The 22532-nt window shown below is 39.2% G+C and overlaps 1 protein-coding gene across 1 annotated transcript; it reads left to right on the top strand.

Annotated features, from left to right (window-relative positions):
• The first annotated feature begins 1091 nt into the window (after positions 1-1091).
• lmtk2 (lemur tyrosine kinase 2) lies at positions 1092-22239 on the top strand. Its single transcript, XM_046865818.1, has 14 exons — positions 1092-1633; positions 6523-6653; positions 6886-7036; positions 8247-8323; positions 8858-8976; positions 9266-9353; positions 13100-13230; positions 15312-15396; positions 15617-15738; positions 16318-16467; positions 16549-19477; positions 20350-20482; positions 20595-20831; positions 21134-22239. The coding sequence occupies exons 1-14, from the start codon at positions 1537-1539 to the stop codon at positions 21160-21162; spliced, it is 4479 nt and encodes a 1492-aa protein (XP_046721774.1). The 5' UTR covers positions 1092-1536; the 3' UTR covers positions 21163-22239.
• The last annotated feature ends 293 nt before the right edge of the window (positions 22240-22532 follow it).

Here is a 22532-nt window from a genome sequence, read left to right on the forward strand (position 1 = left end):
AAGTCATGGTTTTCTGACTCAGAAGGCAGAATATTTTTCCTTATTTTCTTTATTTTGCCTCATTGCCTACCATGCTTTTGTATGGATTGTTGTCTACATGCATATTCCATGTACAATCATGTATATAACTGGTAGATACTTCATTCAGCTTATATTCAGGATCCACATGGTTTCAGGTTTCCAGCCGGCCGTCATTTCGTGATTTCCCTACTCCCAAAATTGACTTGTAAAACTTGTTTAATATGGTATATATATATATATATATATATATATATATATATATATATATATATATATATATATATATTAAAGCTGTTTATACTCTGTGTGGTTCACAATTGTGTATTGCTCATTGATGCTGTAACTATAAGATTCACTGTTGCCACAAAGTTAGAAGCACATCAATTTGGATTGAGCTGCACCAGCGACAGCACTGCAAATCTTCTCAGCTGACATGAGCACTTGACCTCACTAATGCCTTTGTGGCTGAATGAGAACACACTTCAAACTTCAATGAAAAGCCTTTTTTTCCAGGCTCCCAGAGTGGCAGCAATGGGGGAATAAACCTGCAATGGGTTTTTCCCCCAAAAAAAGGAAATTGACAATGATAGTCAAGTCGTCACAAAGTTTTGCTCACTAATGACCAGCAAAACACTTGTAAAAAATTTTCATTAATTTTTTTATTATAAAAACAAATCCTAAAAATAGATTACAATATCACATCAGCTGCTTAAAGTCAGTAATAGATTTATACATTTACATTTAGCAGACACCCTAAACTAGAGTGACATGAGCATCTGAGGGTTAAGGGCTTTGCCAGAGGGCCATGCAGTGACATCTTATTTTGGTGGTGCTGAGATTGGAACTCATGGCCTTCTGGTCCCAATCGCAAGGCCTTAACCATTAAGATGTTACTGTCCATCTCCATTGAAGTGTACTGGAGCTGAGAAATTAGCAAAGAAGGAAAGCAGGACAGTTGTTTCTCCACCTCCAGCACAAGCGCTGAGTATATGTGCACAAACTTTTGCACTCCCACTGCTGCTCTGAGCTTCGCAACAAACCTGTTTGAAGACGTGCGTGTTTTCTGTGCCGTGCTCTGATTGGCTGGGACGCACGGTTACATGTGACGTAGCCGGGGCGAACATGGCGCTGGAAAGCGGAGGTGATGCTGGACCGTGGCAGTGAACCGCAGCGTTCGGATATTAACCGTTTTACATTTCGGTGAAAACGCAGTGTAGAAAACATGGTGATTCGGGTGACATAATAAACCGAGTGTGGTGTTTAAAAAATGACGGACGACAGCAAGTGAGAAAGCGCTGTGTACCGGTTAGCACCGCTTAGCCGCTCCGTTCATGGTCACGCTGCTAACGCTTTAGCTAGGTATGCTACATGTTTTGGTTTCACAACCACCACCTCTAACACCACCACCGGCCGCAGTAGCAGGTAGTTTTATACACAAATGATTCTTTTCTACGATTCTTTACTTTGACAACCGCGTGTCCTAGTAGCTTCGAGGTGTCTAGTCGAGCCGGGGCCATGAACAGGCTCCGTGTGTGGATGTTATTCCTCGGAGTGGCGCTCCTGGAGTTCGGGCAGCGGTGTGACTGCGCGCCTCTTCCGCGTCTACAGTCAGGTAAGCAACAGCCTCCGCTTTTTTTGCCTAACAAATGCCGCCAAATAACCACCGGACATAACAATTACTGCTGGATGGATGGACGATAAGCTCTTTAGGCTTTCAGCAGTGTGAAACGCGTAGCTGTACCTGATCCAGCTAGCAACATTCACCGATTGAAGTGGGCTAATTTGCTAGTCACTGACCCTTGTTTGTATACAGGGGTTAAGATGATCTTCTAACCTAAGAATCATAACCTTTTCTGTACCTATTATAAGTCTAAATTGACATCCAATTTGTATCCGATTTTCTTTTCATCCACATTACATTACCAGCTATGTGAACTTTGTTACATTTTATTGATTGGATTTCTAACACATTTCTGCCTGCTTGATTTCCCTGCATTTGTTGTTTTGCTTTCCACACTTTCTACTGTTCATCATTAGGGGTTTCAAAGTGTTTGGTTAAGCTATAACCTCATACTTGGGACCCACAGGTACAGACCAGATCCTGCATTCCATTCCAGCCTTATCACCTGTGAATGATTTACTACATGGGGTTGGGGGAGATGATCTTTTAGTTATGTGACTAATAAACTCCAACACTTTACCTCCTTCCGTTGTGACAGCTCTGTTAATTTGTGAAATGGGATTGATCAGAAGGTGTTCATTCATATGTGGTTTGGCTATAAATCAAATCCCCAGGTTTATATTAATGTGCTTATTTGATTGGTAGGGTTTCTGTAGTGTTCACTGTGAGCTGCACATCAGCGATCTAATCTAAGGATTACCTTTAACAAAGATTATGTTTATACGCGCCGTTTTCTGTAATGCAGCATTTATTGAGCATGTTTGGAAGAGTCTCAGGTCTCAGCGCTTTGTAACATTCAGTACATTTTCCATAAACTGGAAAGTTTTCAGGACAGAGGACGTTCTGGTTTCTTAGCAACATAAACAAGGTGTGTTTATGTGCTGATATTTAGGGAAAATATCAGCTTTGGTTTAGTCATGATCGTCATGCTTCATTCAAGGCTGCATCACAAGAGTCTATCATCGATTATTGTTTAATTGGATCATTCGTATATGGGATTTATGTCACTATGAACAGAATGAGGAAAAAGTAATGCACTGATGGAAAGTACATGTCAGTCATTAAGGACACGCAATTTATTTTCAGGATAACAGGTTATCTGCATAATGACATGGCTGATGATGGTAATTGAACGAGCGCAACAGTCAACACTGCTCATCACATTATGGTGCTATGACGCATTCACTGAGTAATAGTTGTGTCCAAGATGGAGTCATTGCTGTTTAGCAGATCATGTCTGAAGCAGCACGGGAGTAAGAGAATATACAGGGGTCTGCGACGTTCATTTCGGACTTCACAGGTGCACTGCTCTAACCTGCAGCCGTTTATTAAATACAGCCTAGACAGCTAGTCATTGCATGTGATTTCAGACTGTGGCCTTGAGCAGAATTGCTTACGCAGCTACAGTAAAGGCTCACTGTAGCAGATTTTCAGCTTCTTGGTGAATCATTAATTGTCTATATAACAGTAAAGCACATTTTGGATATATTGGGGTTTTTTTTGTTGCTTTTTCAGGAAACAGTTTTGTCTTATAATAAGGTATGGAACCACTGATGGTGACTCTCGATGCCTACACACGAGTGAAGCACAGTGTGGGTTTTGCTGATATGCCCTGATAATTTGTTAATAAAATGCAGCGTCGGTACAGTTTATAAGCAGACTGATTGTGGGAAATGGCACACATCACTAGAGCATGTAGGATGCACCTGACCAGGAACCTAATAGTTTGAGGCAAAGGTTCAACATAAAAAAACAAAAGTCTAATACAGATTTGTTACAAACATTATTTATACCTCAAATAAAATGTATGCAGTGTTTATAGTCTTCATTATAGCTATAAAGTAGTTCTTGTTGGGCTTTTAAAGCTTTATGACAAGAAAATAAGAATAAAAAAAACCTACTCCATGACATTAGTAAAACAAAAGCTTTAATATGGCATATAGATTAAAGCTGTTTAAACTCCGTCTGCTTCACACTTGTGTTTTGCACATTGAGGCTGTAACTATAAAGTTCACTGCTGCCACAAAGTTAGAAGCGCACCACCGAAAGCACCCCAGGCCTCCTCATCTGACCTCACTAATGCCTTTGTGGCTGATTGAGCACAGCCACACTCCAAACTCTAGTGAAAAGTCTTTCCAAAGATTGGAGGTTATTATGATAGCAAAAGAGGGAATACATTTGGAATGGCGTTTTTTTTTAGATCAAATATGTTCATATAATGATTATAATTATGCACATCTCTTAATTAATTTTTAAATAGAATTATAGTAAAAATGAATATCATATCAGCACTTGAAGTAAGTTTATATTTAAATTTAGTTAAAATAAAAAAACAATTGAATCACAATGTTGCAGAAAGATGTGTCATGACACAATTTATCACAATATCACGAATGATGGGTAAATCTCTCACTCAGGTGGGTAGAAACACTGACGAAAGCAGGCAAAGCTGTTGTCTAACATCACTGCAATGACTGTACAAGTACCTCACAACATTCAATTAAACACAAACAATAAATAATGGTGCTTTCCAGGCTGATGTGATGTGAGAACATAAAACAACATCTTGCAGCTGAAATGACTTGCTAATTTATGTCAAGGACACAAACGCTTGATACTATATTCATTTACTTCCAATAGTCTATGTTAATGCAGTAAACTAGCTAAACTAGTTTTAATTTAGGTAGCACTTTTTTCATTTAGATTCTTCACCAGCCGTCACTTCTGCTTTTTGAAGGGAACTCGAGGGGAGAGAGAGAGAGAGAGAGAGAGAGAGAGAGAGATTGAGTTGATGTTGATGTGTACTGTTGATTGGATGGGAAGCTAACAAAGGAATTATACTTTTCATGGTGCCAGTTTGAAAATGTTTACTTGCTTCTTTCATTTATTTCTGAAACGACTCTCTGCACGGTGACACACTGCACTTTAATATGTTTTATGACTTTCACAAGACTGTAACTGATTTACAATCGAGTAAAAGAAAGAGCTGAAGCTGTGTCTGGCAACCTGACCTTTTTGGTGACTAGAGACTGGCAGGAAATCCTGTTAAATTTTCAGTGCACATTTTTTTAAAACTAAAACTCTAGTCTGAAGTATTTCTGAATCGTGTAGGCTACGAAAACATTTTTTTGTGATTAAAGACTATCATAATTAGTTAATCATTCACTAGCATGTGACCTTTTATGATCTGCGAACAACATTTCACATTGTTGTGTGATGATTTTATGTGAGAGATGTAGTGGTTTGCATTAGAATTGGACATTTAATGGCTCACTACTAAGGAATGGTTCTGGTAGTTTGAAAGTGGTCTTTGTTGATCACTTATTTGCTAAAATATAAATTGTAAATGTATAGAAAAGTTTAATATTTTATTGTAAAGTAGAATTTATTTTTATGCTATAGTGGTCACATCCTGTTGCACATTCAGTCCATGTTATTTCTTTTTGATCTCCATGATTATCCTGTTCACTTGAATTTAGGGCCACACAGTCTCTAAATGATTCATTTCTACTCATGAAATTTTTAGAGCAGCTTCATTTATCCTCTGGGTTTGGTTTCACTTGACGTGTGTAGTCTTCGGAACGTTATTTAATCTTTTGTGATGTTTTAGTAAACTTTGCATTGCCAGTTTCACTAATTTTTATTCTTCCACTTCTCAGGTATACTTATTCCCCAGTAACACACTTTGCATGTGTGTGCTTTTTAAATATCCCATTTAACATTTAATTTCCATTTGCTGTTATATTAACCTTCACTATTCTGGAAAGATTTTGGGGTGTGCTTGTGAAGGTCTTTGCTCATTCAGCCACAGGGGCTTCAGTAAAGTCAAGTACAGATGTAGAGAGAGGAGGCCTGGGGTGTAGTCAGCATTCCAATTTATCCCAAAAGTGTTTAGTAGGGTTGTGACCAGAGTTCATTAGCAGGCCACTCAAGATCTTCCTTTACAACCCATGTGAAGCATATATTAATAGAGCTAACTTTGTTTACAGGGGTATTGTCATGCTATAACAGGTTTCCTCGTTTAAGTGAAGGGAAAATGCAATGCTGTCATATTCAAACACAGCCTATACAATTGTGTGTCTCCAACTTTGTGGGAACAGTTTAAAGAAGAACCACATATGGCTGGAAAAGTCAAGTGTTCCAATAGTTTTGTGTATATAGTGTGCGTTTGTGAGTGCCTAATCAAAAAAGAGGATTGCCTGACTTATTAGCCGGAGACGTTTGAGTGATAGACAGGTTTAACCACCTGCCTGTCCTTTGCATTTCCCACATTTTGATTATAGTTTACATAGGTCTGCATTGTGGATTTTCTCCTGTGGTTCGATTACCATGTCTATAACCGGTTTTATGTTGTGTCAATAAAAAAAAAAAAGTCTGTCGACTGTATATTACAACACGTTCACATGTGACCTGTGGGTGTGACTAGTGCTTAAGTGTTTGATTGTGCATTATTGTACATTTTATTATTATTTTGAGGAGTCACAAGCTTTTTTATAATTGTTTTTATTTTAGAGCTACATTTTGCCAATGTTTGATTCACTTAAGTTTTATTTGTATAGCACTTTTAACAATGGACATTGTCCCAAAGCAGCTTCACAGAGATAGTAGTTATGAAGTTTGAATTTATAAGATTACTTCCTGTAAGTTTATCCCTTATAGGTGCTAAACTCATGCATTAAATCATGTTTGTGCAGCAGTTAAAATATCTCCAGGAATGTGGTGGAAAGCTCCTTTTATGAGCCAACTGCTATTGTCGGATCTTAAAAAAAACAACTTCACTGCTTCTCTTCAAGCTGTTCTGTTTTGTTTTATTTCAACAGGGGATTCAACAGATGAAATCCATTTCCCTTTAAATCTTTTGCTGGTTGTGTCTGTGTCTGTCCTGGTGGCCACTGTGGTGGTACTGCTCAACTGCGTGACTTGCTGCAAAGAACGAGAGATCAACTTTAAAGTAAGCAGCTCCTCATGTTTACTGTGTCCAAAACCACATTTGTTTCTGTTGCTAGTAAATGATTTAAGCCCTGCGTGATTTCCCAACACCAGTAAGAAATAAGAAATGCTACTTTGGATACAGCTGTAGTCATAGCCACAGCCTTGCAGTATTATTATTCTTGGCTCAAATTTTATCATCATGAGTACAAATAATAAAAAACGTAATCTCTGCTACATAATGTTTTGTTTAGGAGTTTGAAGACAACTTTGAGGATGAGATCGACTTCACCCCTCCAGCGGAAGACACCCCGTCCATGCAGTCTCCAGCTGAGGTGTACACACTGGCTGTGCCGCAGGTGCCCATGCCTGGACCGCCACACCTCCAGCTTCCTCGGATAGCAGGTTAGAACACTGACTCTGATCTTTCTGTCTGCGGACAGATCTAATATTAGTTTTACTCGTCACTCGTTTTTTTTTTTTTTTTTTTTAAGCAGGAAATAATACATATTTCTCAAAGCTGATATGAAATTGACTGAGCCTATATCGAGAGGATGTAGGGATTGTGACTAAAGACAGAAACAAAACTGCTGTAGTGTTCAGGCTCATACTCGATTTTGACCTGCACAGTGCTGTCAGTCATAAGTCTTACATGCTTCTATGTGCTCTTTACAATCTGAATAGCAATCAGTGTTGTATTATTAACCTTAAAGGCTTATCAATGATGAGACAGGTAAAACTCAGAATTCTAATACTGAAGAGTATTGCATGTTTTTCAGTACTTGACATCATTTGTACATCATCAGTAATGTTGTATTTAGTTTAGGATTTTACTGTATATATAATAGATGATTAGCTGTCACCTCATATATTCAGTTTTCTCATCAAGCAAAGATACTCTAAGGCAGTGATTAACAAATTATAATCTCATTAGCTAACCTACTCACTGAGTACAAGTTCCAGTATGTTGCCCGGTCTCATGTTTGGACTTATTTAAAAGGTTGTAGTCAGCATAGTCTAATAACATTTGGAGATCTATTGAGTGCATAATACAAAAGGGAAGCAACATATATATGGCCATGTAGCACATTTGCATTATATGGCATTCCACCTTCCAGTATGTTTCTGAGTCAGTTCATTTGTCATTTGTAAATCCATTCTGCATTCAGTCAGTTGCAGTACAAGCTATAGTTATGGCACTGATTGTAAGAATTTACAAATGTAAATGTCAATTTCTTAATGACTTTTGTGTGATGCTGTCTCACAATCTGTGCCATAACTATAGCCTCTGCTTTCTTGTTGATAAACTTATATATAACTATTATATAAAAGTTTTAAACAGTTTATATTTAACAGTGCATTAAAAACATTAACAAATCTTTTTGTCCTTCTGCCTGGGCTATTAATTTGTCTGCTCTGAGTTTGCAATAGCAGTTGTCATATTAAAAAATAATGTTAGTAGGTATTAATTTTATCGATATCAAGGTCTTTTATGTGTTGAAAAGCACATTACATATATAAATCTGCCAATCCTGTTCTGTGTTGTATAATGTATTTTCTGATAAATAGTTGTGTGGGTGAATAATACAACTTTCTTTTTGTGTTTGTTTTTCAGAAGTCTCAGCAGGCCCACATGTGGCACGCCACACTCTTAGTTACATTCAGGAGATTGGGAGCGGCTGGTTTGGCAAGGTGCAAGTTCTTCTATTTACAGTCCGCACAGTGGGGAGTGTGTGTGCCTGAAGTGTACTTGCATCTAGAGTCAACTGTTTTAGACCTCTCCCAGAGAAGAGCAGTTTCAGTGATGAAATCTCAAGAAGAATGCAAGGACACACCCTTCTTTGTGCAGCTGTTAATAGCTGGCTTCCCTTAGTTTACTATGAATACTTGGAAACATTGTTTCTTGTTCCAGTCAAATGTATATTTCTCTTCTCTAAAGGCCAATCTCAAATCCAGACTGCCAGTATCAATGCTGGCATCACTTCCAGTCATAGCACTGATACTGTGTTTTTATTTACTTTCAAACTCAGTGTGCCGTGACTTTTAGGGACTGGAGCGTATTTCGTGCGAGAGGGTGACATTGTGTCCATCAGAACACAAGCATAAAATTCTAATGGGAATTACTATTACAGTTTATCAGAGTGACTCAATTAATTAGATTTTCTTAAAGAATGGACAATGTTATGTTTTCAAATGTTTACTGCTAACCTGGTGTGTCATTGACAGGTTTTGCTCAGTGAGATCTATTCAGACCCAAGTGTAACCAGAGTGGTGGTCAAAGAGCTGAAGGCCAACGCCACTTCCAAAGAGCAAAATGACTTTCTTCAACAGGGCGATCCATACAGGTTAGAGCTTCGGACATTTTTAATTTGGGGAATGCATACGTTTCACATTATAAAAGATTAAGAAGTATAATATTATTCAGAGAGAGGGCGTTTGATTTTTATTTTCAATTTTTATTTTTTAGTACTGCTGATTAATTGTCTGTATGTGTAAGTGGCACCATCTGTCTTCCTGTAGTGTCATTGCATTGCTTTTGTCATGCTTTATATATCAGTTTAAATCATTATAGGGAAGACCTTATGGCAAGCCATTTTATTCAGTGCTGTTTCAATTCCCTGTGTGCAATTACAGGGTTCTTCGGCACCCAAATATTCTGCATTGCCTTGGTCAGTGTGTTGAAGCGATTCCGTTTCTGCTTGTCTTTGAGTATTGTGAACTGGTAAGTTAAACATGTCTGTCTAATTCTTTTTCCATCCATATGGTCATGAAGAAAAGCATAGACTTTATCTGATCTTTAAATCAATGTAATGATTATTAGACATTATAAAATCTTTGTCATTAACACATTGGTTATGTAATTACATTTTCATTATTTACTGTTTTGTACTTTGCACCCAATTTTTGAGTGGAGGACTGCATATGAGGAGGATTCCTGTGAATGGCTGCCTCCTTTCTGTTTGATTTATTTTCTGTTTTTCTTGACCTATTTATGGACGTGCTCCTTGAGCTCGACAGGGATCTGAGATGCATAGCTGCCGTGAAGCAGCTCTCTGATTCCCTCATAGTCCAATAAAGCAACAGGCTTCACTTACAGCCACTTTCGCTCTTCCTTCTTGCTGTGCTGGTGCATTTTATTGCCTCGCTTACAAGTTGCTGTGAAACACAGTCTGCAGCGTGTGCATGTGTCACATCTCAGGCATGATTACAGTGCTTCCTTGTAAAGTAATGGCCTCCTGGAATAAATCCAACCAAATCAAAATGGCTTTTGAGCCTATATCCGACCATTCTTTTTAGCTTCCGGGTCTGGAATTGAATAAACTCTTTGCATTTTACTTTGGTATCTCATAACCGTGTCTGAGCCTGAAATTATTTTTGCCAGATATTTAAGGAAACATTGCTATAGATTTTTTTGGTACACAGGTACTCATGACTATCTTTCAGAACTGGACAATTTTGTACTATGGTTCGCATATATCAAATCATATAAAACAATTAGGTGAAAAACAAGCAAAAAAAATTCAGAAAACAATTAAAAAAAAAAGTTACAGTAGCCTGCCTGGCTGCATGTTGTGCACACTCCTAAACTAAGTACAGTTAAGTAACTATTAAAGCAGCCTCATGAATGGAAAAACAGACAGAGACAAAGGAGCAGACTGAGACTCAAATGAGGTTTAAGAAGTGTTTGAAGCAGGAACCTCTAAACAGGATGCATTTAACTGGCAAAAATGCAGCTGGTAAGGATGTGGACTGCCATACATGACTTTATCTGTTGTATTGGTACAAAAGGTTACATTTCCAGAGGTAGAACATGAGTGAATTGAACCATGCCCAGAATTGACCTGTGATGTGCTCAGACTTATTTTGTTTTATATTAAGCAAATGCATTAGCAGTTATCATGGAAACTGTATATGTATGCAATAGGACTTGTTTACTTGACAACCATGCCATGTGATTTAAGCATGATTCTAAACAGACCTCGCTAGTTCATTGTAAGGCTTCGATGAAAGCACTGTCTTTGTCATGGTATTCCCTTGGATTGGATGGCGTGTGCCTCAGGGGTTAAATGCAGCCAAAGAGGACCTCATTAGAACTGCAAGCTGCAAAGCCCAGTTAGCAGGGTACACAGGGAGCACCTGCCCAGCGGTGAGATACTGCAGCTGTGGGCCGAAGTCTTCACGGGCCAAAGCAGGTGGATGGCATCTAGCCATGTTCTCTTTCCCTGAGGGCCAGGATGAGCTCACTGAGGCCTAGAGTTGCATAATGTAGCCTGGATTCTCAGTAGAGTTGCTTGTCCCTTAGCTGCCCGTGTAGCTCTGATTCTGATCTGTTTTGCTCTCAGGCGCCCAGAGCGAGCGTAAAGCCCAGTGGTGGTGCATGTAGCATTCTTCCTGCAAACCAGGATGCAGTGAATTTTTTTTTTTTAGTTTAAAATAGTTTTTGTAGCAATTTTATCTCTGAATGGTTTGTTCCAAATGTTATAAAAAAGGATAATTTAAATATAGTTTATAATAATAGATGAAAATCTGACTTGCTCTAATACTCGGTATACTGCACTTTACACAATGTTTAATTTCCTAAAATAAGTTTCCTAAAACCTTCCTTTTCATTTTATCTATCCAATATTCTCAATATTTAGTTTTCCATGGCATATTTGTGTTCAGGGCTCTTTGTGGATTGTTTGCTGTTTGTCTCACTGGTAACCATTGGTAACCCTGACTCATTGCATTTTTAGACAGAAATATAGCTGTGAGGTGCAACCGGAGCAGCCAGTTGCTGTCCAACTGAGTGACAGTCTCTTCTGTAAAGGCTGCCTTCAGGGGCCTCTGTGTGTGTTTGTATGTGTGTATGCCAGTTTGTATGTCTGTGTATGTTCTGAGGAATTTCCTACTCTGGATAATTAAATTTTTTTAGTTAGCATTAACTATTTAATATATTTACTACAAATTTGATTCATATCCCATACAGGGAATACATTTATTATGTAATGAAAGCTTACAGACCAGTGAGTTAGAAATGATAGGATTGAAATTACTCTGGGTTACTTGACTTTTAAAATGTATGGTATTTTTATTACCCCCTTGTTTTTTCTGGCTGCAGATTATGTGCCGTGCGGAGTAGCTTTTCCACCCCAGTGTAGCATTCCCATTAATACAATAATTTAACTCTGGCGTTGCTTAGACGAGGCAGTTCATGGACGTTTGGTATACTTAATGTGCTGAAGATCAAACCACAGCCAAACAGTGTTAACATGTTTGTCTGTTTGTTGTTTACAAGGATGTGCGAACAGTTGTTGATAGTAAAACAAGATTTCACTCAGTGAAGCATTTATTGCATGCATTATGCATTCACATTTACACAAACTGCTGGCCAGTGTTAGCCGTTTCCCTCACAGTCAAACATCAGTGGCTCTGGAAATACATTAACCCGGTCTTTATCACTTGGATTCTCTTGTATTGGGCATATAATTTAAAAGGGCGTACTCAACTCGAGTGGTATACCAACATATTGCATTTATGAAGCTTATGATGGCAAGCTGTCAAGAGGTCCTGGAAAGCAGCCTAGCCCGACTGCTTGTAAACAAATCTAGCCATCACCCCTTGCAATTTTACAGGCATAGCACTTTTGCCTGAAGTTTCCCATACGGTGTATATGGGTGTAGCAGTGAAAGCAATGTCGATGTCTCTTCAATCTGTGGGTGACACTTTGACCTTTAAAATGAGACTCCATCACCAGGTCTTTTAGATTTTGGTGCAAAATATTACTGTTTTGTGGTAATTTGCTGAGATTATGTATTTTTGTTTTGGCTCTCAGTGTACACATGGTAAGACATTTCTAACTAAAAGCTCTATTTAACTTTTTTTTTTTTATTATGCTCAGCAGAGGATCATCCATATCCATAATGGAACATATTTCAAAACGTAATTTTTATTTCATGTATTACATGTTTAAAGGGGAATAAACTGCATATGAAATTTGAGAATTGTCAGAGGTTTTATGATTTAATTTAAGGTAATCAGATGCATTACCCATTGCTTATCTTCCTGGTGTCACCAGAAGGATGTCTGAGTTGGGGCTGCTCTCGTCTCCTAAACTGGTCTTTAGCCTGTAGGTCCAGAAACCCGACCCAGAAGAGTAGCCCCAGAGCATGAAAGCCAGTCTGACCACTGCTCATTTTATTTTTAAATTGCTGTGACACAGCATATAGCATACTCCATTAAACTGGCTTTCCCTTATTTGGTCCAGTCCCTGTGCAGCAGTAAAAGTAGCTGGACAGAGAGAGATTGCTGCCCCTCAGTGGCCAACCTTAAGTATAGCACATGCTGACTTGCATAAAGAATAATTGGTGCATTATCAAAATATATACAATATGGATTGAATTTTACATACACCAGATGTTTTTGTAGCACCGGAGCAGTGAAATCAGATATATGTGTATTCTGTCTGATTTGCGTTTTGCTGTGCAGGGTGACCTGAGAAGCTATGTTACTCAGCACGAATGGCTATACAGGAACGGAGAGCTGCTGCAACTGCAGAAGATGGCCTGTGAGATTGCTGCTGGACTTACTCACCTGCACAAGCACAACTTTCTGCACAGGTTTTTTTTTTTTTTATTTCTAGTCCATGCACACATTTAAAAATCACTTTTTTGAAACTTCACTTTAATATTTCATTTTTATTGCAAGTTCAAATAAAGAAAATCTAAGCCCTGTGAATGCAATTAGAGGTTACAATGAAACTGCATACACAAGCAACAGTAATATCTACTCATTTCTGTGGTATCTTGCTTGAAAACTTGATACTTTCCACTTGCATTTCTGCTTTGAATATCTAAAAAACAAAAAAAAGGTTAAAAAAAGGCATCGTTCCATTTTACACTTTTACCCGGCATGGTGTCCGGTGGATGTGAGGCTGGGGCTGTCTATGGTGTCCAGCTCGGACCGCTGTCTTTTGCGTGCTCAGAATACATGCAAAGGAGTCCAATTACCCAGCTCCTAGGGATTGCTGGGTGTCTTCTGTCGTTCGGCACAGAGACATGATGATTCTGCGATTCGAATGTAAACGGATCTCCTTCATATTTTGCGGGTGTATATGTGAGGGGCCACAGTTGTGACCGTTACGACTTATTACGGAGATTATTTAAATCTTACAATTACACACTGTATAGTAGTGAAAAAAGGGGGCTCTTTCCTTTTGGGTTACAACGCCGATTTACTGCAAGACTTTGCTTGGTGCTGCTGCTTTAAATACAGCTTTAGTGTTGTGAAATGGATGCCATGTAACAGGGAACCAAGGCAATATAAAAGATCACATGCTTACCTTAGAGCAGTGGGAAAAGAAAGACGATAAGAGAGCAGCAGGCACCGCCAGTTTAATTTAAAAAGCTGGTCAGCTCTCAGGAGCATTTGAACATTTGAAAACAAATTGTTTGGGAATGCATTAATGCTTAGGAACTATTTAGGGGTAAAGAAACTTACCTTCACGAACTGCCTATTGCTTTAACAGTTGTCTGTATACTTGCTTACAGGCTGTATGCAGACTGAACAGTAGTTGTCATGCACTGATGCTTAAATTTTCCTTGTACGGCCAAAAGCAATGCTCTGTTACATTTAGTGACTGTTCGAAACACCTGTGTCGGATGCCATTTGCCAAGGGCAGTGTACAGTGTCTAAAATATCTGTGCATTTATCTTGCACCCGTTACAGTGGTCCTGACAGCAGCCCCACACAGTACAAGCAAAGACTACTTGTGTCAGCGATGTTCTTGCATCAGGGGTAAAAGAACCTCCTTGCACTCTTGGAACTTGCATTTAGAGAAGGTGGCAGAGGCAGGCTGTAATCAGAGCCCCACTAATCATAAGAGCTCATACTGAATGAGCCACCATATGTCTCGCTACCTTTCTGGATGTAGTTGTTCCTTCTTGGGAACAATATCCTGGTGCTGTGTGAGTGAGTTGGAAAAGCTCCAGCATCAGTGATTTTGTCCCGGGGGGCAGGGGGCAAAAACAACAAGAGTCTAAGTTGTCTATTTCTAGTATATGGCTTTGTTGGTTGTTTGGGTTAGATAACACAAGGTCATTAAAAAAATCTCAAAATGAGTGCTGAAGATCACAAATGTCAATACTAACTTTGCTGACTAAATCAACATTACTGATTTAATATATAATCGTTTCCATGAGATGTATTATATTGCATGTACACTGCTGACTTTACATCATAACTGCCATGTCGGTGCATTTATGCAGTTGCTGACTGGTGCTCCATATTTTGGCTTTATCCTAGTATAATTTTAAAGCATGAGCTTTAATACCCGGCATGTTATCAAATTAGTCTTGTGTGACCGTTAGTGCTGCCCTGCCCAGTCCCATTTGCTGTTGCCGGGAAACGCAATTGTCCAGGATGAATGATTTAGGCAAAAGATATCGGCCTGAGATTTTCACATACCAGTGTGCAACTAATATTCATAGTAACAATAAACTGGTACATGCTAAATAATCAGCTTAGTGAAGAGATGTTGTAACGACAGCAGTTTCCACCTCTGCATAGTGTTTTTACGCCCCTTGCGTGCTTTGAATGGCTGGTATACAGTTTATGAGCTGGCATTTTATATTTTGCTGAAAAAGGCATCTGCAAGCCTCTGTTTTGCATGACAATGTTTGCTTTCTTCTTTTATTCACAGTGATTTGGCCCTGAGGAACTGTTATCTTACAACAGACATGACTGTCAAAATTGGAGACTATGGCATTGGCCCCTCAAGATTTAAAGTAAGTTTCTGTTTTTTTTTCTCTTCAAATGTGAGTGCAGGACAATATAAATTTAATATTTGATTACATGTAGCCACATTTAAAACAATATTTTTAATATATAATAAATGAATATAAAGATTTCTTGATTTTCCAAAATGACACTTAAACACATTTGTTTTTTCAAACGCATGTTTGGTATCATGTTTGGTATATGGTGTCATTTTGCTTTGATTGTTAGGAGGATTACATCACCACAGAGGAGGACCAGTGTGTTGCTTTGCGATGGCTTGCACCGGAGCTTGTTGGTGAATTGCACGGTGGTGTGATAACATCAGAACAAACTAAACCTGGCAATGTTTGGTACGTACCGCACTGCTGGATACCAACACTTCTGAATAGTTCAAGTCTACTGTACATGGACATATTTGCTGTAGTTTGTCATTGTTTCTATAGTAACAACTTTTTGTTTTGATTTGTTTGCCAATCTCTCTGTGTAAAAGCATTTTAATAGTTTTGTGATTATTGATATTCTGATATTTTCTGTTAAAGGATCTATTTAACATTAATGTAGATTATTGAAATTTCCAACGAGTCTCCAATACCACCTTAGCAGCCATAGGTAAAACTCTTGTTTTTAGGATGGATGGCTTTGCGGCTTCATTACATCACCTTACACTTTTGTTTTTTGTTTTTTTTGTAACTTATTGACTTTGAAAGACAAAAAAATGACTGGTGAGGGCATGACTGTTTAAAACGGTAATAACCTTAGTGAAAACAGGAAGTAACCTATTTTCCACAATATTAAATGTTATTATAGGTGGTCAAAAATTACATGTTGTTTATCTATATTTTAACATTTCAATCTTTTTATTTCTATTTATCCGTAATTGTCAGCACTGAAGTCCAGAGTAGTAACATTTCAGAACTTCCTGTTTTTAGGGCTTTGGGTGTGACCTTATGGGAGCTGTTTCAGAGGGGAACACATCCCTATACACATCTGTCAGATAAAGAGGTTCTTTACCATGTCATCCGAGATCAACAAATTAAACTCCTCAAGCCTCATCTTGATCTGCCATACTCAGAAAGATGGTAAGATTGCTGCAATTGTTTGTGTGCTTTATTTATTTATTTATTTTTATATTGAGGCTTATTCTGTATTTTTCTTTGCAGGTATGAGGTTCTGCAGTTTTGCTGGTTGCCTGCAGACAAAAGGGCCACAGCTGAGGAGGTTCACCGGCTACTCACCTACCTCCGGATGCAGGGGCAGAAGGAAATTGAAGACGACTTCGAACAACGTTGGAGCTCTCTGAAGCCTAATCCTACCGCCCGGCAAACTACTAGCAGCCATTCATCCTTCCCTATCTTAGAGCAGTTTGATGACGGGCGAGAACCAGACGAGGTGCTGACTGTGACTGAGACGAGTCATGGTCTCAGTTTTGAATATGTGTGGGAAGCTGCAAGACATGACCACTATGACAGCCACAATCGCTCGTCCATGGAAACCACTCTCAATTACCACAGCATGTTCTTTCCAGTGCCGCGGCAAGACATCCAGGCTCACTTCCCCGAGACTGGAGGTGAAGCAGAGGCTGAAAGAGTCCCAGGGACTTTGCCAGTGTTCGATGCACGAGAGGGCAACTCTGGCAAGGAGTACTACATTCAATTAGAGGAGCAAGATGAAAGTGACCTTATAGGCATAGACGTTCAGAATGCCGAGGGAGCCACAGCATCAAACAAAGACCAGTATCTCGTCCTACAGGACATTAAGTTAGATGAGTCTAGCACTGATGCAGACTTCTTCCATCAGAGCATAGATTCTAAAGACTCGTTTCTTCAGGACAGTCATATATGGTCCTCAAGTGAACATGAGAGTCCTTACCAAGCAGACATTTTCAGTGAGAAAGAGTCCAAATTTGAAGAATCTCATTCGTTCAGAAGTGGTTTCATGGAACTCCCGGAGATTCGATCTTTTCATGGTGACACCAAGGGCGCAGCGGAGAATGAAAGTCTGAGCACTTCGTTTTTAGATCTCGAACAAGAAGCTGTTAATTCAGGAGGTTTTGATAGTGGTAATGCGGCTGTAATAAGGCTTTTAAACACAGAGAACCTGGTGGACAACTTTGTTTTCCTAAAAGAAAACAGCCTAATTAAAGAGCGCTCTGGTTATCCAGAGTCCCGAGACCGGCAGGAAACGGATGTATCGCTAAACCTCTTTGGTGATGTAGACGGCGCAAATAATTTGAATGGTACTGATGACCCTTCAGAATCTGCAGTAACCTCTGCACAGCTTAGGGAGGAATTCTTGGACTTGGTAAATCCGATTTTAAGAGATTTCCTATCACCTTTAAAAGAAAGTGAAACACTGGTGCCTTCAGATATATTCTCAACAGAAGAAACCTGTAGCAACCAGCTGCCAGACCTTACTGGCTCTTCAAATGAGGAAAATGCTAAATTAGATGGCTGGATTTATTCTACTTCTGAGTCTACCTCTGAGAGCGCAGAGATCGCTGTTCCAAATTCAGCCAATAGTCATCAGTTTAATGATGAAGGTGCTGCCACAGATAATTTGTGCACAGATGCCAATACCTCTGGCCTTGAAGAATGCCTCACTGCCTCTGAGAAAAAGAGGCAGGACATAGAAATTGTTGGCGAGTTTTCTGAGCAGAAGAGTCAGCCATCTTCACCTGTTGATAAATCTCCAGAAGGAGTAGATAGTGGTGTAACTGAAGGCTTAACAAGTAGCGATTCTTTCAGTGACATGCTTTCAGATGGGGATATCTTGAGCAAAATCGAAGACACGCCATTGGAAGAAGCTCAGGAAGGGTTTGTGGACAACCATGTTTCTCAGGAAATATCCTCGCCGTTGATCTTGGACTCTTGTTTGGACCAGATCAGCCAGGACAGCCTTCTGGAGGACAGCATTTCATTCACTTTACCAGCTGTTGAGAATTCAGCAGAAACCCCTGATTCATTAGATTCTCTGGATATGCATAGAGAGGTGGGGCAGGGAAAAACATTGGATCCTTTCACTCATAAGCTTCAGCCTTCATACAGACCTGCTGACAGTGGATATGAAACTGAGAACATTGAATCACCCGAGTGGAATTCTCAACCAAGCACAGACAATGTCTCAGAGGAAATTGTAAAGAGTGGTAAAGAGGAGCCTGCTGCTGCAACACTGACTCCTCCAAAAATAATAGTGTCTGAAGTGGACAGTGTACCTGATGTTCAGGAAAATGGAGATGGTCTGCCACAAGAAATTGGTGATGCACCCATTGGTGGAAGCTACAGAGACTCTGCTTACTTCTCTGACAATGAAGAACTAGATAAGAAAAGTGATGACATCAGTAGTGGAACCCCTGCTGATGCTTCTCCATGGGTTGAGAATTCTTCTCATGATATGAGTGTGTCACCAGATGGGAATTCTTTTCTACCAGAACCTGTAGCGTCTGATGATCTGCAAAAATGTGTTGATCCTACAGTTGATGCTTATGAGTCCAGAAAGACAGTCCAACCACAGTTAGTTCTGAGTCCAGAAGAAGACTGGGATAAAGAAAAGACTGCTTCTGCTTTAACTCAGAATGAGGCGAGGTTGGAATCTTTCTCTGATCTCTTAAGAGATCCACCTCATATCACTTCTACCCCTGAAGCTCATGAAGACACATCCTCTACCTCAGTAATACCTTCAGCTGAAAATGTAGTAGTCCATGCCAAACTAGTGAGGACGTATGCTGGGGAAATCCCAAAGAAAAAGGAGCCTGATATGGAAGGAAGATACCTTGGCAAACTGGATGGAGCTGCGGTGAGTGGAGGTTCAGAAGACGGCATGGAGGCTGACGAGGAGGACGAGAACAGTGATGACTCGGATGATGACATGCGTGCGTACAGACTGCATAGTTCTGGCTCTGACAGCGAGGATGATACTGTGCATCCAGTGCCTGTTATAGTTTCAGACAACAGTGATGCCTGCAACCTCAAAAGCTTGTTGAAACTGAAATCCCTCCAGACGGACAAATCCACAACAGCATCGAACAGTATGACAGAAAACAGAAGAGTAGTGTCCTTCTTTGATGATGTCACTGTTTACCTCTTTGACCAGGTAATGCTACTCTGCAGTTTAATAGTATAGTGTGTTTGTTTTTATTTATATATATATATATATATATATATATATATATATATATATATATATATATATATATATATATATAAATGACAACATTTTTTTATTAAAATAAAAAGATATCAAGCTACAATAATGTTTTGCAGGGTATATAGAATATAATTATTATATATTACATAAATATACATTATAGAATACAGGTAGTCCCGAAGTTACGATGGTTCGACTTTCGAATTTTCGATCTTGCGATGACGATAGAGATACGACAGATTTCTATAAAATATCTTAAAATATTTTAAGTTCCGTGCAGCAGGCAAGCGTAGCAGCATACGCGGTACGATACGTTGGGACCCTGCCATGTTGTCCACCTTTCCACGCCTTGTGAGATGCCTTTCTCTCGTCAGCGAGAGTTCAGTTGCCTTGGTGTTAGAATGTGATTTTTTTTTTTTTGGTGTTGCAAAGCCAAATTTTAGCTTTTGTCTCTTCTTCTTTTTTACTTTTTTTTTTGTTGACGTCACCAGACACTAAAAGGCTCCGCCCTCTACTGGCGCTCGTCCACTCACCCGCTGCCCCATACATGTTATAAATAGTATATACATTATGGTACTGTAGGTTGCTTTGTTTTGGTAAAATATGTTCTGTCTTTTATTTAAATATTCACAAATTACACTAAGGTACCCCATACTGATACCATTCTGTAAGACTCCTGGGTAGGCTGGGCAATGTCTTGACTTTTCGAGTTAGGATGGGGTCATTATAATGCATCCCATTGGAAGATATTACATAGCGTATAAATTAAATCCAAGCACAGAATATTTGTGCACTAATTAACTTTCTTATCCAAACAGGAAACCCCTACAAAGGAGCTTGGAGAGCACATCTCAGGCTCCAACAGCCAGGTGTCTGAGTTTAGCAGCCCGGTAGCCTCCTCTAGTTACCTAAACCGATTCACCAACTCGGAAAGCTCCACAGATGAAGAAGGTAATGTGAAGATAAATAAAGACCAACTTCCTCCTGATGTTCTGCGAAACATTTTCTTTAAACAAATAACCAAAAGCTGAAAAAAAAAAACCCCAAAAACTTTGCCACACAGGTGGTGCGTTTGAGTGGGACGATGACTTCACTGCAAACCCCTCCTTCCTTCCTAAGTCGGGAAGCGATCAGTCTGCGAGCAAGGCCACCACAGCATACTTCTCCCCACCTCCTGCAAGCCGCTCGTCGGAGCAGAGCTGGAACAGCTCCACCACATTCTCCCGATTCTCCATCTCCCCGGCAAACATCGCCAGCTTCTCTCTCACCCACCTCACAGACTCGGACATCGAACAAGGAGGTTAGTAATTCACACTGGCATAATGGATAAGGCTGAATGTATGCGTAAATCATACACTGCACGAGAAACGTGCCATTTATAAAACGTTGGTTTGAGGTGCAAAAATTCATGGCTATAAATCTGATCCACTTCTGTAAATGCTAATGAACAGTTGTTAGCTATTAACGTGTAAATCTTGTAAGTTGTATTGTTTGTTTATGTAAACAGAGAATGTTGCTGAAAGCTTGAATAATGATGCCCTGGATTTATATAATAGTTCCACCCTGTACATCAGCTAATTTTCCTTGTAATGTCTCGTTCAGGAAGCAGTGAAGACGGAGAGAGAGACTAAAGACTGACTGTATGCAGTATTTGGGCTTAAAAAGACACATTTTGTAAGTGTTAAAAAGAATTCACAAAGGCACTTGCCTTGAAGGCTGCGATAAGCTTCTCAGGCAACATTATTTCTTTGAAGAGAGACTGCAAAGTGAATCACTGGCTTCGACATCCCTCCCGTTTTCGTTCCCCTTTTTCCACTTCAGCAGATGAAACTTTCCTGTCTTTCACACCTCACAGTGATCTCCATAAACTGTTTTTGAGTCTGTGGAGTGAAAGGAACCTTTTTGTGCTTGACATGCTCTAAATCGTTAAAGCGCTTCCTGATCATTTGGCTTTTTTGGATTTCATGTCACGTTTTGTTGACGTTTTCACTGAACGACTGAGCTGAAGTTTTCAGAGATCACTGATCGGCCAATAAGCTCCTACGCAGTTGTGCAATCTTTCTCTCGGCTTTTAGATCGAAACACTAAATCTTCTGTGCTGATCGTGTAATGCGTATTTGTTGAACTAGCTTTGAAATAAGAGCAGCACTCATGACAAAAGATATTTTTGCACAATGTTTTGACTATACATTTTTTTAATGACGGCCTACAATTTATTGTACCTAAGATGAACCGCTTGTCAACCTTGTTGTTTAATGGGAGAAATGGAGGGATGATGATTATTGAAATGAAGTTGAACCATTCCAAATTTTCAGAAAGGACAAAGAGATCTGTAGCATGTCCGTGTGGGTAAATGCTTGTCATGGATGCGTTTCTTTCAGGAATTTTTTTATTAGTTCAGTTTTGGGAATGTCTTTCCGTCCATCCATCCCTCCTTCCATCCATCCTTTAATCCATCCATCCATCCATCCCTCCATCCCTTCCTCCCTCCCTACAGGAAGGTAAGGAGCATCATCCTCCCCAGAAGAGTTTTTGCTTCAGCGGGCTTAGAAAAGGTTTATTGTTTATCACAGATTGTAGAATTTAGATTTATCTTTCTTGTTTGTTTGTTTAATGCAATAGTGCAAGAAGGAAAAAAGTAATTTTCTAAAGTATTTGTTGAGGATCATGCATGTGCAGATGTATTAAATATGGGAAAAAAAAGCGAACTTTGAAAGGTGGACCATTTTATCATTTCCTTTATTTTATGCAAATTAACCAAAATTTCTCAAGGTGGTGAAAATCCGCTGAGCAGCTCATTTTTTTTTTTCCTTTTATTGTTTTTTTTTTTTCTATTTTGTCATGTCACTGTCTGAGTTTTTCGTTCACATTGCCTCCAGCTAAAGTCAAATGAATTGTAATATAGTGCTAATGAAATGCTTTCATGAGAAAAAGAAATCATTAATAACACATTAATGAAAGGTATTTAGGAACTTCCTATAGATATCCATATATTTTTATT

This window comes from Silurus meridionalis, chromosome 14 (assembly GCF_014805685.1).
Source record: "Silurus meridionalis isolate SWU-2019-XX chromosome 14, ASM1480568v1, whole genome shotgun sequence".
NCBI classification, from domain to species: domain Eukaryota; kingdom Metazoa; phylum Chordata; class Actinopteri; order Siluriformes; family Siluridae; genus Silurus; species Silurus meridionalis.

Bases quoted from the DNA above. Each gene is read 5' to 3' on its own strand.
- lmtk2 (XM_046865818.1), top strand. From the start codon at position 1,537: ATGAACAGGCTCCGTGTGTGGATGTTATTCCTCGGAGTGGCGCTCCTG. The intron at 6,654-6,885 runs GTAAGCAGCTCC...TGTTTTGTTTAG, and splicing joins AACGAGAGATCAACTTTAAA to GAGTTTGAAGACAACTTTGA. The intron at 7,037-8,246 runs GTTAGAACACTG...TTTGTTTTTCAG, and splicing joins CCAGCTTCCTCGGATAGCAG to AAGTCTCAGCAGGCCCACAT.